The sequence below is a fragment of the Loxodonta africana genome, chromosome 17 (genome assembly GCF_030014295.1).
Source record: "Loxodonta africana isolate mLoxAfr1 chromosome 17, mLoxAfr1.hap2, whole genome shotgun sequence".
Lineage (NCBI taxonomy): Eukaryota > Metazoa > Chordata > Mammalia > Proboscidea > Elephantidae > Loxodonta > Loxodonta africana.
In genome coordinates this window covers 9,586,573-9,602,732 of record NC_087358.1, presented here as the reverse complement: position 1 = coordinate 9,602,732, position 16,160 = coordinate 9,586,573, and the positions used below count along the sequence as shown (strand labels likewise).

At 34.8% G+C, this 16,160-nt stretch overlaps 1 protein-coding gene across 1 annotated transcript in view; it reads right to left on the bottom strand.

Moving 5' to 3' along the window:
- The window catches only part of UGGT2 (UDP-glucose glycoprotein glucosyltransferase 2), a 186,039-nt gene that overhangs the window by 161,298 nt on the left and 8,581 nt on the right, over positions 1 to 16,160 (bottom strand). Inside the window, exons 3-4 of the mRNA XM_003409644.4 lie at positions 2,798 to 2,928; positions 2,234 to 2,346 (exon numbers count right to left, since the gene is read on the bottom strand). Of these exons, the coding sequence (XP_003409692.1) occupies positions 2,234 to 2,346; positions 2,798 to 2,928 (244 nt within the window). The remainder of the gene's footprint in view (positions 1 to 2,233; positions 2,347 to 2,797; positions 2,929 to 16,160) is intronic.

The following is a 16,160-nucleotide window of genomic DNA, read 5'->3' as shown; positions in this document are numbered from 1 at the left end:
ATGTATAGGTTCCGCACAAGCACAATTAAATGTTGTGGAATTCCCATTCTTCGTAATGTTGTCCGTAGTTGTTAGGATCCAGGCAAATGCCACCTGTCAGTTTGTTATACTGTGGTCGCCTGCATGTTGCTATGATACTGGAAGCTATGTCACGGGTATTTCAAATACCAGCAAGGTAATCTGGTGGACGTTTCAGTGGAGCTTCCTGACACAGGCAGGCTAGGAAGGCAGGCCTGGCCACCAACACCCAAAAATTAGCCAATGAAAACCCTACAGATCACAACAGAACAAAAACATAAGCAATCTTAATTCAACAGAAAAATACGATTAATCCCACATCACTGAGTAGTTTTCTCTAGAAATGCAAAGAAGGTGTAATATTTAAAAATACGTTAACACAGTACATCAGTAAGTCCAATTACAAAAACTTTGTATTCATTTTAATAATTAAAAAATATTTGATAGAATAAAACATTTTATGTTTTTTAAAACTTGGAAGATTATAAAACTTTACTTCAAGTTTTAAAAGTAGGTATGAATAGAGACATAACCATGTTCTTTGATAAGTCAATATAGATTTAACATAAAAAAATCTATATTGATTTAACAAATAGGTTTAACACAATTCTAGTTAATACCCTACTAGGACTATTTTGGGGGGTTTTTTTAGGACTTTTTTGGCGGGGAGCAACTTTGGCAAAAAAAAGGACTCTAATGTTAATTTGGAAGAACTGACACATGCAGAGAGCAAAGAAATTTTAGAGAACAATGCACAGTGATGAAGAGGAAATTATCATATCAGATATTCAGTATATTATAAAACAATAAATCCTAAAACAATATGGCTTTGGTACAAGAAACAGATAACGAAGAACAATTGTTATGAAAATAAACCATAATATAAACATAATCAATATAGTTATTGGCTATCTGAGAAAAAAAAAATCTGGTTGGATCCTTACCTTTTGATAAATTACAGGTGGATTAAAAAAAAATTATGTAAAACAAAAGAAAAACTTTTAAGAAAACTACTGGAAAATATTACTAAAATCTCTTATCTCCAGCTTGAGACAATTTGTGTTACTATAAAAACAATGTCAAAATCACTCAAACACACATATAATACTTGGCTACATAAAAATAAAGCCCTTCTATACGTTAACATCAACATAAAAGTATAAGAAAAAATTAGAAAAGGTTTTGCAACAAGTGAGAAAAGTACTAATACAAATTACTAGATATACATTACTAAATACACATGGCTGCTTAATAAATATACATTATTGCTTAATATATAAACAGCTCTTTCACAATTACAGAAAAACCTATCATCACTTTTTAAATTATAAACAATCAGGCAACATGGTATACACTGGAAGGTGCTGATGCCATTGTGGTAGTTAAATGCCATCTACTTGGTACCCAATCATGCTGACCCCATGCACAACGGAACGAAATGCTGCCCGTCCTGCATCATCCCTATGACTGGTTGGCAATCAGACTGTTGTGATCCACAGGGTTTTCAATGGCTGATTTTCAGAAGTAGAGCACCAGCCCCTTCCTCCTAGTCCATCTTAAGTCTGGAAGCTCCTCTGAAACCTGTTCAGCATCGTGGCCACACAAAGCCTCCACTGACAGTTGGTGGCTGCACATGAAGTGTACTGGCTGGTAACTGAACCTGGGTGTTGTGCATGGAAGGTGAGAACTGGTACTGCAGTGTAAAAACCACTTACAAATTAATGATCTTCTTCTAATTTCTGATATGCATCTTTTAAATACTTGCAAAATATTAAAGTTTTTTAAAAGAACACATTATAACGAAGCAACTCCATCTATACTATGGTTTTTATTATTTTTTTTTAATTCCCCTGGTGTACATTCAGTTTATATTTAAAGAGACGCATTTCAAAAAATCCAGAGCTTTGTGTGCTTATTGGGGGGGAGGGGGAAACCTTATATTTAAAAAAAGCGTATATCTCATATTTTATGACATTTTGTTACAATTTATATTCTAAAAAAATTTAATCAAGATAAAGTGAGAAAAGTACTTATTTATTTTAGAAAAGGACACAGACTATCAGCTGAGAAACAGTAATAAAATTTTCAATAAAGATCACATTCTTGAATATACAATGTCCTAGAATACTTAATTTTTATATTATAAAAAATTTCTGCTATTTCAACCCTCATCTTGATAAACCGCTTCTTTCACAACAGACTACAATTAGTTTACCTTGAAGTGGCCTTCTTCAGAAGCTTTTTAATATCATTAGTTTTACAGGTGTGCTCCTTATGGACGACCACAAATGCGTGACAGCCATCTGGTGGTGGCTCATCAGCTGCAATCTAAGATTTCAAAGATCACAGTTAGCTACTGTAGTTGATAAATACAGCATCGTTCTAAAAACTCACATATGCTTTTGATTAAAATAAGTCATCGACTACTATTAAATTATAGCTCTAATTAAAGTAAAAAATGTCTCTGGGCGTAATGAAAGATAAATATAAAATCAACTTTATACTAGAAAATAAATGTTTCAAAGTTGTTGCAAAAATTCTATTAAGTTAAAATTTTCCTTATAGCTAATTTCAACTTGTCCTCATAATTTTCTTATCCCAAATAACTATAAAAATTACATAATATACTAAATTATATTACAATTAATAATAATATGATGCTAGAGAACCAGGTATTAAAAATTTATAGATCCCTTTGAACCAAATGCTAACATGAAGTCAGCTTTATGAATGTTGCTAGCATGTCTCGGCCAAATACAATTTGGGTATTTTTACACACCTGCTGAAACATCTGAACAGTCGGAGAGTATGCCCTTATAGAGAAAGCAAATTTCAAGAGGTTGATGTGCAAATTGTCTAGGAATTGTCCAGCTTTCTTCAGGATTAAATTGTAGTAAGAATAATCTGATTCTATAAAAAAAAAGTCAAAAGAAAAGGATGTTAGTATTTCGTATCCAACACATTGGAAATGACACTAAATTAATCAATGTCACAGAATTATATTTTAATATTTATATTTGAAGTTTGGTTATGGTTATGAGTGGTATTAGAGATAAACAGAAAAATCAAGCTTTTATTATATTATTCATTTTGTATATTCCAGTGATATCCAAGAAATCAACACAGGAATAAGTGAAAATAATCTTGTCATTAAAACTTGGAGGATGCCAGCATGTCCGACCAATGTACTCTAAGACTGCGGGGTTATAATACAAGGGTAAGACATAGGTATAGGTCTTATCTACAATTTAAGAAGAGATTAAGAATAACACAAAAAAGTTAAAGAGCAATATTACTGTTAATAAATTTCAAATTACATATATGAATACTTTCTACTGAGATTTAGTACCTACAGCCAAATGAAATTAGCATGGCTAGAATGGTTTAGGAAAACCTGGTTGGTGTAGTGGTTAAGAGCTACGGAGGCTAGCCAAAAGGTCAGCGGTTCAAATTCACCAGGCGCTCCTTGGAAACTCTATGGGGCAGTTCTAATCTGTCCTGTGGGGTTGCTATGAGTCGGAATAGACTCCACAGCAACGGGTAGAATAGTTTAGGCAACAGAATTTGAACCAGACCTTAAAGAATAAGATAAATGCTACCTTGTTTGGAACTAGAACAAACTAACCTGAGCTGCTTGTTTCCTCCTTTACATTCATCACCAGGGATCCCCAAAACAAAAGAGAGAAGCAGAGATACTAGAATTTAACTATAAAACTCTAGGGTACCCCTGTTTAGACAGATCATTTAGATGGGAAAGGGAAGAATGGAATGGCAGCCTAGAGCTGAAGACGGGGGGGTCTAGTGGCCCTAATGAGATAAACAGGAATAGAACTTTCTATTTGTGCCCTTTTCCTTTTTATACATTGCCCTAAGTATGATTATCTGCACTGTTGCCATTGTGTCAGCAAGCCACAGAGACATTCTAGCCCAGCCAGAGGGTCCTCAGGAGTTCAGCTGCTACAGGCATCCACAGGTTGGCCGCTGGAAACTCTCTGGTCATTTCTTCTCTCTCCTACTTCTTGGCACTAGGCCACTTCTCATACAAAAAAACAAAAACCCACACACATAGTTGAGGTAGATGCAAAGCAGTTCCCTAAGGATCAGGGTTCCTTGATACAAAAATGGGTGGCAAAAGGGGTATGATTGAGACCAGATTGTAATACCAAACACTTCCCTTCAGAGAGGAGGAAAGGGTTGCTGACTGGAAGAAGACACTGTGAGGGATAGCGGAGACAGAAGGAGACTGGGTTGTTCACTGATTGCTGTAACGTTTACTCCTTGCTCAAAACATGCTGGGCCCTTGACCCTTGCTTCCTCTCCTTACCACAACCCACTCAGTGTCCAAGTATCATCTGGCCCTCTTTGTCACTCTGTGGAAATTGGGGCTCAGAGAGTAGCACAAATCTGCTGACACTGTGGCTACAGTCTTGTCTGTGACTAATAAAGTCTCTTGTTTCTGATCCAGGGGTCTCATGTCTTCTGTTTGAATCTATAAAATTAATCTGTTAGCTTGCAAATAATGTGAAATCTTGGACTCTTTATAGTACTTGACAATTTTGGTGACAAAGATAAAATGTTGGTAGACACATAGATTTCTGGAAAAAGAAAGACGCTGCCCTGTGGGCCAATTCACGGGATTTGACAGAAGTCCTTGGAAATTTATAGCAGACACACTGATCAAATTATATGGCTGATCAAATGCCAAATGGTCATCCACTTTGTTGCCTGTTAATGAAGGGGAAATGAGGAAGGGCTTATATGCCAAGCTTTACTAAATAAGTTCAAAGACATCTGCCTGAACAATATCTTGGTTGCTAACTCTCCATGCAAACCAACCACCTCACCAATTAGTCTGTTAACCTCAAGACCACTCCACTGTAACAAGTACAAAGACCTGTCTTGGGTTAGAAGAAGGCTAGACCTCTTTCAGACAACAGTCAGAGGTGTACACTTAAACTGAGTGAAAAGGAGGGAAATTCGGGAGCACTACAGCCAAAAGGCTGGCAGATCATTGGACTGTGGCTAATTCTCCAGGCAGAGGAGGAATCAAATCACATAATGCGAATGACAGCTGCTGGGACATCTGTAACTCAACTCTTCCTATAGTCTGCCATACCCACCTTAAATCCTTCAAAAAGATGACAGTTAAAAGTCTGAGAGTTTATTACAATGGCTGGTATAAGGGGGTTATGGCCTACTTGGGAGACTGCACTTAGTCAGTTATAAAGTCTTTCGTATCTGATCCAAGAGTCTCATGTCTCCTTGACATTTTGGCACGCTGAGTCCTTGGCTTTTAAGTATGGTAAAAAAAAAAAAAAAAGTTCAACCTTTTCACAATTATTGACAAAAAGCTCAGAAATGATGATCAGAAAACAGAGGCATATGAAAACATTTCTGAAGGAACTGAAACAAGAACTAGAAGAAAACACTAGAAAAATTTAGATTAAATTAGAAGTAACACCACAGTAAGTATACACCAAGGAAAACACTGTAGGTAAAATAGAGGATGGGGAAAAAAGAAGAAAGCAGAATTAAAAGAAAGCGAGGAAGAAAAAAGATTTGAGAGTAACTGATAAATACTTAAGTCAGGCGACAGAGTTCTATCATATGTATCATCAGAGACCCCAATGGAGAAAATCAAGGGAAGAAAACAGAACAAATAAAACTATAATCAAGGAGAAACTCTGCAGAATTAAAAGGAGTAATGAACCTACATACTAGGAGATACCATTTTACCTGCAGGGAATGGAAGGGGTGGGATTCGGAACAGTCAACAATACAGTGTTTTCTAGTAAAACTACGGGACTCCAAAGATTACAAAACAAATAAAGACCAACAACAAAAAAGCATCTCAGCAAAAGACCTAGTTACCTATAATTGAAAGAAGCGAAGACTGGGCATTCTACATCGAAAAACAGTATTTTATGCTAGAAAACAAACAGCACAACATTAGTAAGAGACAAGGAGAGCTGAGGAATTTATAGCCATATAAAATGTGCTTCCATGTGTGAAGAACTCATGGTATGTTATTCCCATGAGTTCCTACTGAGACATAAACTACAGCAAGCTTCATATAAGCAACAAATAATTGGAAAAACTGCAGCATCAATTTTGATGGTGAGGTCTTAATATACTTAAGAGTAGAAATCACATTAAACCTGTGGATAAAAAGTGACATGTTTTAATATAAAACAGATACTGTATTTTTATGCAAATGACATGCAAGTTCTACGTTTGTTTGCCAACCACGTTCTTCGTCCGCAAGGTATTTTCCTAAGCATGCTAATGCCAATTTTTTTTTAGAGTAACATGTAAAAAATAAATTGGCATAGCACACTTCTAAAAACACCTCGTGGGGGAGTGCAGCTGGCAGAAAAACGTAGAACATGCACTTTATTTGCATAAAAATACGGTGAATTGAAAATACAGATTAAGTTGAAAGTAAATAAATCTAAAAAAGAGATCACATGCAAGGAGTAATAAGCTTAGCAATGCTGGTATATTAATATCAGAACAGACTTCAAGATAAGAAATATGAGATAAAGAGGGACAGATCGCAATAATAAAAGGTACAATTCATTAGTCAGACATAATCATACTATTTGCCTCACACAACAGAGTAAGATGAAAAGTCAGAAATAGAAGTGGGAATTGGAATGTGTAGCTAACTGCCTCCATGAACAACTGCCTCCTTTGCCATGAGACCAGAACTAGATGGTGCCCAGCCACCATGACTGAACAAGAGGATCAAAGATTCTATAGAAAAATCCTGATCAAAAAGGGGGGGGGTGGGGGCAGAATGCAGAAGAGAATTTCAAATCCTCATGAAATTCTGACTTTCTGGAGCCATGGAGGCTGGATGAACTCCCAAAACTACTGTCCTAAGATAATCTTTAAAACTTAAACCAAAAATATCCCCGGAAGTCTTCTTAAAACCAAGCAACAGTTTAGCCTAACCAGTAAAGAATGTCTGCCTTGGGCACTGTGCTCTTTTTAGGTCTATCTACATGGGATCAAAGTGACAACAGCAACTTGAATGATTAAATAGTAAATTTAGGGGGCAGTGAGTTTATGTTAATGACAGAAGAACAATTCAGAAAAAAAAGGGTAAGAATGGTTGCAGAACTTGAAGAATATGATCAAAGTCAATTAACTGTGTAAGTAGAAACTGTTGAACTGGTACTTTCTGCTGTGCATATTCTCAACAAAAACCACTAAAATAAATTATTAAAAAAATACATACCAATAAATGGGTATATACCTAATAAAAGTCTCAAAATACATGACATAAAAAATGATATAATTAAAGGGAGAAACATCAAAGCCCACAATTATAGGAGAATATTTTAATACCCCTCTCTAAACAACTGACAGACATCAAAAAAAAAAAAAAAAAAGACAAACCAGAAAGACAAAGCTTACTTAACATTTCAGTCACGCTGATTTAATGCACATTTATGGAACATTACATCTAACAACAACTGCAGAATGCACACTGTTTGACAAAAACAGATCATACGCTAGGCAAAAAAAAAAAAAAAATCTCACTGATTTTGAAAAAACTGAAATCATACAAAGTTTGTTTTCTAAATGCAATGAATTACATTAATAATCAATCACAATAGAACCAAAAACCCCGATGGACAGGGTAGAAATGCCCCACAGGGTTTCCAAGGCTGTAATTATTATGGATGCAGACTGTCACATCTTTCTCCCACAGAGCAGTGAGTAGGTTTGAACCACCAACATTTCAGTTAGCAGCCTGGTGCTCAATAACTGTGCCAGCAGGGCTCCTTGTCAATCACAATAAACCCGTTACTGTCAAGTCAAAAAAACCCAAAATATCTGGAAATTAAACAAAAGCTTCTAAGTAATTTAAGAGTTAAAAACTTAATCACAAGGGAAATCAGAAAATAGTTTTAAGCATGTTACAATTTAAATATAGTACAAAAATTTTTTTTAGGATCCAATTAAAACAATACTTAGAAAAAAATGTGGCTTGAAATGCTCTTATTTAAAAAGACGATATAAAATTAATGACCAGAAGGTATATATTAAAAATACAAGTAAAAGAACAAAGAAATGCAAAGGAAATGGAAGGAAACAATACCAATAATAATATAGGTAAGAGCTGAAATTATCAGACGAACAATGCAAAAAAAATTAACAAAGCAAAATCTTGGTTACTTTAAAAGATTCACGAGATTGAAAAATATCTGGCTCAACCAATCAAGAAACACACACACAGAAATCATCAATATTAGCAATGAAAAAAGAAAGTATCATCATAGATCAAACAACATTAAAAAGAAAATAACAGAATACCTTATGATCAATTTTGTCATAAAAATTCAACAACTTTCATGCCAACAACTTTTTAAAAAATACTTGACAAAATGGTCACGAAAAGAAACTGAGAACTTGGGAAATCCTGTAGTTGTTAAAGAAATTTACCAAAAACTTTTATCAAAAGTTTATCAAAACTTTTATCAAAAACTTTCCCCAAAGAATTCCAGGCCCAGATGATTTCACTGGTGATTCTTCAAACATTTAAGGAAAAAGGTAAGACAAATCTGACCAAACTTTTTAAAAAATAATGGAGCATGATCACACAGAGCCCAACTCCTTTTTTAAGGCCAGTATAACCTTAATAACAAAACGTGACAAAACAATACAATGAAGGTCAATAACAGACCCATATACCTCATGAATATATACAGAAACATCCTTTAGAAATAATATCAAATCAAATCCAACAGTATATAAAAAGAACAATGTAGCGCTACCAGGAAGGATTTATTCCAGCAACACAGGTTGGTTTAATATTAAAAAATCAACATAACTCACAATATCAAAGGACACAATAGGAATAAATAACAATAAATAATTGGAATAAATTATAGGAATAAAGGGAAAAATCATGTCATCAAAATAGATGCAGAAGCACTGGATAATAAATACTGATCGGTCATTAAAAAAATTTAAAAAACTCAAAATTAGGAATAACTAATACATCTACTCCTCACTTATCGACATGGTTAGGTTCCAAAGACCAGGTCATCATGTGGAAATTGGTGTTACGCAAAAATTGAGGACGACCACATCAGATCACAAAAAGGAGGATAACTACATCATCACTTAAATGCCAAATTACATCATTACATAACTGCCAAACCACTGAGAATCATGGCCCAGCCAAGCTGACACATTACCTTAACCATCACGTCAGTTACTCTTGCCTCGGCATTTGTTACTGCCAGATGCACGTTGTTAACGTGCAAATAGTCACATGGTAGGTTTTTTACTATGCTAAATGTGAAATGTCAGATAACAAGGTAGTAAGTGAAGAGTAAGTGTAATAATAATAACTGATAAAGGACACACACTAAGAATCTACAGCTAACGCCACACTCAAAATTGAATTGTTTCCCCCTGGGATCAGAATAAGGTAAAGATGCCTGCTTTCTCCACTGGTATTCAATATTGTACAGATGTCTTAGCCTTGGGAATAGGACATACGAAAAATAGGCATATTTTGGAAATTCGCAGAGTATGGAGAAAAAGAAGAAGTAAAACTGTCGTAACTTACAGATGATGTGATAGGTAGAAAAACAAAGAGAATCTAAACAATAACTACTAAAGATGATAAGGAAACCCTAGTGGCGTAGTGGTTAAGTGCTATGGCTGCTAACCAAAAGGATCGGCAGTTCGAATCCACCAGGCGCTCCTTGGAAACTCTGTGGGGCAGTTCTACTCTGTCCTATAGGGTCGCTATGAGTCGGAATCGACTCGACAGCACTGGGGGAGGTGGGGGGGGGTTAAACATAATAAATGATCTTAGCAAGGTTACAGGATATAAGACTAATATAGGCAAATCAATTTATTCTTCTATACCAGGACCAAACAACTAGAAGATGAAATATTATTTCAAACCATTAGAAAAATGAAATAAATTCCAATAGGCTTTTTTGGTAGAAAATTTGATTCTACAACAAAATTTGATACTGATATTAATATAAAAATGCAAAGGACTTAGAATAACCAAAGTAATTTAATGAAGAAAAAAACTGGAGGTCTTACTTTCCCTAATTTCAAGACTTATTATAAAGCTACAGTAATCAAGTTTGGTACCAGCAAAAAGAGAAGCACATAGATCAGTGAAACAGATGAGAGGATGCAGAAACAGATCCATAGGTATAAGGACAGATGATTCTGAACAAAGATTACAAAATAAAGAGGAAAGTCTTTTCAACGTGTTTGGGTCATACGGGTTTTTGTATAAAAAATGAAAAACAACTCTTACCTCACACTATGTACAAAAATTAATTCAAAATGGATCATAACCCCCAAATGTAAAACCTAAAGTAATAAAGTATCTAGAAAACAGACACACATACACATATAGGAAAAATCTTGGCAACCCTGAGGTGGTACAAATTTCCTAAAAGGAACACAAAAAGCACAAACTTTTTTTTAATGTTGATAAATCAGGCTATATCAAAATTAAAAGTACTGATCACTGAAAGACAATTAAGAAAATGAAAAGGCAAGCAACAGTCTGGGAGAAAAAACTGCAACCCATAGTAGATAAAAGACATGTAACCAGAATATATGAAGAAATCTTACAACTCAATAAAGACTAATAATAAAGTAATGAACAAAATATTTTAACGGACACTTCAAAAAAGACAATATACAGAGCATTAACCAGTTTTTTTTTGTGATATACATATAAAAAGTTGCTCAGCAACATTAGTAATTAGGAAAATGTAAATTGCAATCACAATGAAATAATACTACATATCTATTCAAGTGGCTAAAACGAAAAAGGCTAACATACCAAGTGCTGCCAAGGGCATGGAGTAACTGTACCACCCAGACAGACGTTGTGTGTTGAAATGTAAACTGGTACAACCACCATGGAAAATAGTTTGGCAGCTGCTCATAAAAGTATGCACTCATACTATTTGACCCAGCCATTAAATTCCTAGGTATTTATTCAAAAGAAAAGGTTATTTCCGCAGAAAGACTTGTACATACAAGCTTTACAGCACCCATATTTGTAACAGCTTCAAAGTGGGAACAACCCAAATGGCCATCAACAAGCGAATGCATAAACTGTAGTATATCCATACAACAGAATACAAGCCAGCAGTAAAAAGGAACAAATCTCAAAATAACTAGATTTGAAACACATAATTTAAAAATCATTAGGCTAAGCAAAAGAAGCCAGAAACAAGAGTATACACACTATGACTCCCCTTTTTAAAACTCTAGAACTGGCAAACTAAGCTACAGGGGTAAAAAAAAAAAGAGATCAGTGATTGCCTATGAATAGAAATGAGGGTAATGTTTAGTGAAGAGAGGCATAAATAACTATATAAATGTATACGTCTGTCAAAACTCAGATTGTTCACAGGAAATGGATGTATTTTATTGTGTGTAAACTATAGCTCAATAAAGCTGGTTAAGTAAATAAAACAATGGAAACTGTTCTATATGGAATTGCAAATTTAAAAAAGCAGAAGTTGCAATTTTGATACCAGGCAAAATAAAATTCTATACCAAAAGCACTCAACAACAACAACAAAAAGACCCTTTTTAATGCCAAAGGCTGTAACTCACAAAGCAAAATTTAAAAGTCCTTAAAATCTATCTATGTACCAAAATATACGACACAACTTCCACAAATTATAAAAGACTGAAAAGGCAGGGAGAAATAAATGGAAACACAACAGCCAGAGATTTTCAATGAACATTTCTCAGTTCAATCCAAGAGGAATCAAACAGCAATTTGCAAGGCAAGTTACAAGGCAAGATGCAAGGCAATGCAAATTGCACGGCAGGTTTCATGGGAAGTTGCAAGGCAGGATCCATGCAGGTTGCAAGACAAGTTGCAAGGCAGGCTGCAAACAGTTAAACAAACAGACAGTGGAAGAGGTAAATAAACACAATCAACGACAAAAATGAAAACTGTACTGTAATAAGAGAATTACATCATCTTTTCAAGAGCACATAGAAAATTAATATTTACCCTACATTACACACAAAGAAAACCTCAATAAATATGGGAAAGGAGAATAAATTCAAAAAGCACGCCTAAATCAAAATGTAAAACACTAGCAATTAACAAATTAATTTTTAAGAAAAAGATTATTTTACTCAGAAATTTTTAAAACTCATTAATCCATTACCGGGTCAAAGGAGAAACAGAAAACAAAATTGCAAAATTTCTTAAGTCAGCCACAAAAGGGCAAATATTGTATGATCCCACTTACGTAAAATAAGCAAATGTATAGAAACAAAAGTTTATTAGTGGTTACCAGTGATGAGAGGGAGGAGACAAAAGGAAAGGTCTTAGCTTCAGGGGCACTGAGTTTCTGTTAACAGTGGTGGAATAATATGGAAACAGTGGCGATGGCTGTACAACACAATGAACATGACCAATGTCACCGACAGAACCAAAGTAAAAAGCCTTAAACTGGGAAAAGTTTTCTTATATATTTTTACCACAATAAAGCAATTTTTATTTTGCAAAATGTCTATGATAATAAAAACACTGCGTATCAGTATCTATGGGAAGCAGTGTTCTAAGAAATATTCAAAACATTAATAACTTCACAATAAAAATTAAAATATAAAGATACAAACATCAACTTCAAAAAACTAGAAAAACTGCAATAAAGTAAAACCAGAAGATTACGGAATAAATGAATTAATAAAAACTAAAAGAAAAAGCTGAATTAGAAAAGAGAAATTTCATGGACCTAATAAAAAGCTGATTCTTTTAAGACAACCAACAAAGGTAAATACCAATGGTTTCATTCTTTTTTAAAAAGAGAAATAAGAAAAAAGAAACAATGTATAAAAACACTAAAACAGAAAAAACACATTAGAGATGATTTTGCATAACACTATGTTTTTGTTTTTTTATGCAAATAAATTCAAAAAGCAACATGTTTAACTTGAAAAATTCAATATCTCAAAACTGAACCCAGTAGAGACACAATGTCTAAGCAGATAAATTTCCAGAGAAGAAATATCAGTTGTCAAATGATTTCACCAAAAAAGGCACCAAGTTCACATGGTTTCACTGAGGAACTCTACTACACCTTGAAAGATAAGACAATCCCAATGCTAAACAGCTCTAGAGTACGAAAAGCTAAAGAGAATTTAGGAATTATCATTAAACAAACAGCGTGATACCTAAACCTGAAAATGATTATACAAAAAAGAAAACTACAGGTTAATTTTATTTATGACTATCAAAGCAAAACTGTATAATAAAATATTAATCAACAGAATCAACACATTACAGAGTAAGTACATCATAGGTTCCAGAGCAAAGTGGCATGTAAGCAGCTCCACGTTCTGCATATGAACACCAAATAAACAGGCAGAAAGTGGAAGAAACAACTTTGTCAACACTCTGGAAACCAGTCAAGGGGGTTACAGCAAGTAAGCAAATGCTGAACTGAGAAGACAGTGTCATAAAAACAAGAAAGCTTTGATTTTATACATGCTATACCCCACCCACTACTCGGCTCAGTACCATCTTAAAGCTGCAGTGGTCGGCATTCCCAGAGGAGTTTGGTCTCTGGTCTTTATTTGCAAATTATCGTGTGTATCTGTTCTAATCTGTCTGAGTAATGGCTGAAAGACTGAACCAAGGTATTTATCTTGGTTTGGCCTGTCTCGGAGCTCACACAGGGAGGAGGGATGAGGCGTGGGGTGCGGGGCAATGCCTGAAGAACGTAATTGCCTATAGCCACCTAGTGTTAAACAGTGGGATTAAGGGATACAACAAATGCCTAAGGATTGGAAGCAGAGTGGGTCCTTGAGAAATTAGAGCATTCAAAAACACCGACTGTGAAAAACCAAGAAAGCCACATGCATTCCCAGGACATGACACACGCACAGAAAATACATAACACCTTACCTTGCGCCTTGGGCTGATTCCTATGCTCGGTACAAAGTTAAATGTTGAGAGTGCCCCAGTACAGAGCCAATTTACAAAGATTAGGAAAGGTTTTATTTTTCCATAGTGTTCTAGAATATCTGTCAACATACTAGCTGAACATGAGCTAAGGAACTTCAGTGTCCACAAACAACCAGAAGGCCGTCTATGCACAAACAGGGAAGTCACTGAACAGACTACTAACTCCTTAAACAATTAAGCAAAAAAATAACAAACCCTGGGAAGAGGGAGAATTTGATTTCTAGAGTCACCACATCAAAGTATTCAAATGTCCCATTTTCAACAAGGACAAAAAAAAAACACAAGACATACAAAGAAATGGTAAAACATAACCTATTAAAAACAAAATAAAGTGACAGAAACCATCCTTCTAAGAGCCAGGATAATGGACTTTCTAGACAAAGATTAGGAGCCCTGGTGGACCAATGGTTAAGCACTTGGCTGCTCACCAAAAGGTTGATGGTTTGTATCTAGCAGCCACTCCGCAACAGAAACGACCTGGCGATCTGCTCCCATAAAGATTACAGCCTAGGAAACTCTATGGGACAGTTCTACTCTGTTCTATAAGGTCACTATGAGTTGGAATCAACTCAACAGCATACAACAAAGACATAAAACAACAGTATTAAATATGCTGAAGGAGCTAAAGGAAAACAAAAAGAACTAAAGGATAACAGAGACGTGCGAAATCAAAATATCAATAAAGAGAGGTTATAAAAAGGAAGTTATACTGGGCAGAAAAGTACAATAACTGAAATGAAAAATTCACTAGAAGGGTTCAACAGCAGGTTTGAGCAAGCAGGAAAAAAAATCAGCAAATTTGAAGATGGGACAACCTAACTTATCAAGTTTAAGGAGCAAAAACAACAAAGAATGAAGAAAAGTCAACAGAGCCTAAGGAATTTGTGAGATAATATCAAGCAAACCAACACCATGGGGGACATATAAGGAAAAGACAATGAGAAAGGGGGAGAAAAAAATACCTGAAGAAATATTGGCCGAAAATGACCCAAATTTGAGCTAAGACATGAATCTACACATTTTAGAAGTTCAAATAAATAGAAAAAGGATAAGCCAAGAGAGATCCACACCAAGACACATTATAATGAAACTCTCAAAAACCAAACGTAAAGAGAGAATCCTGAAAGCAGAAAGAGAGAACTGAATTGTCACATACAAGGAGTCTTCAGTAAGATTAAGTGCCAATTTCTCCTCAGAAACCACGGAGGCCCAAAAGCAGTGGGATGACGTATTTAATTACAGTACAGAAAGATAAGAACTGTCAACCAAGAATTCTATTTTTGGCATAACTGTCCTTCAAGAATGAGGGTGAAACTAAGATTAAAAAAAAAAAAAAATTTTTTTTTTCCCCAGATAAATAAGTTTATCTGTTATCAGAACTTCAGTCTCTTTACGGCTGAATAATATTCCATTGTATGTAAATTTCATGTAAATTCTGATACATGCTATGATATGGCTGAATCTTGAAAATACCATGTTAAGTAAAACCAGTCAGATATAAAAGGACAAATATTGTATAATCCCACGTATATGAAATGCACAATAAACAACAGGTAGTTTGTTACAAGACCTGCCCTACAAAACGCAAAATGGAGCCCTTCAGATTGAAATGAAAGGACATTAGACAATAACTCAAAGCCACATAAAAAATAAAGATCTGCAGTAAAGGTAATTTCACGGGCAAATACAAAGGCCAGCTTTACTGTGTTTTTGGTTTATAATGCTACCTGTCATATCTTACCATGATTTAAAAGACAACTACATAAAATATAATTATAAATTTATGTTACAGTCCACACAATGTATTAAGATGTAATCTGTGACAATAATAACAAAGTAGGCAGCAGAGCAGTATAAGAACTGAGCCTTGTATGTTACTGAAGTCAGGGTGGTATCAATTTAAATTAGGTTATTATATATTTAGGATGTTAAATATAATCCCTATAGAACCACAAATAAAAGATCTAAAACATACGTACAAAAGGAAATGAAAAGGGAGTCAAAATGGTTTGCCACCAAAAAAAAAAAAAAAAAATCAACTACCATAAAAGAAGGCAGTATTGGAGGAATGAACAGAAAAAGGTGTACAACACATGCTATTGAGAAGATCTTTCTCCAAAGAAGATATACAAATGTCCAATAA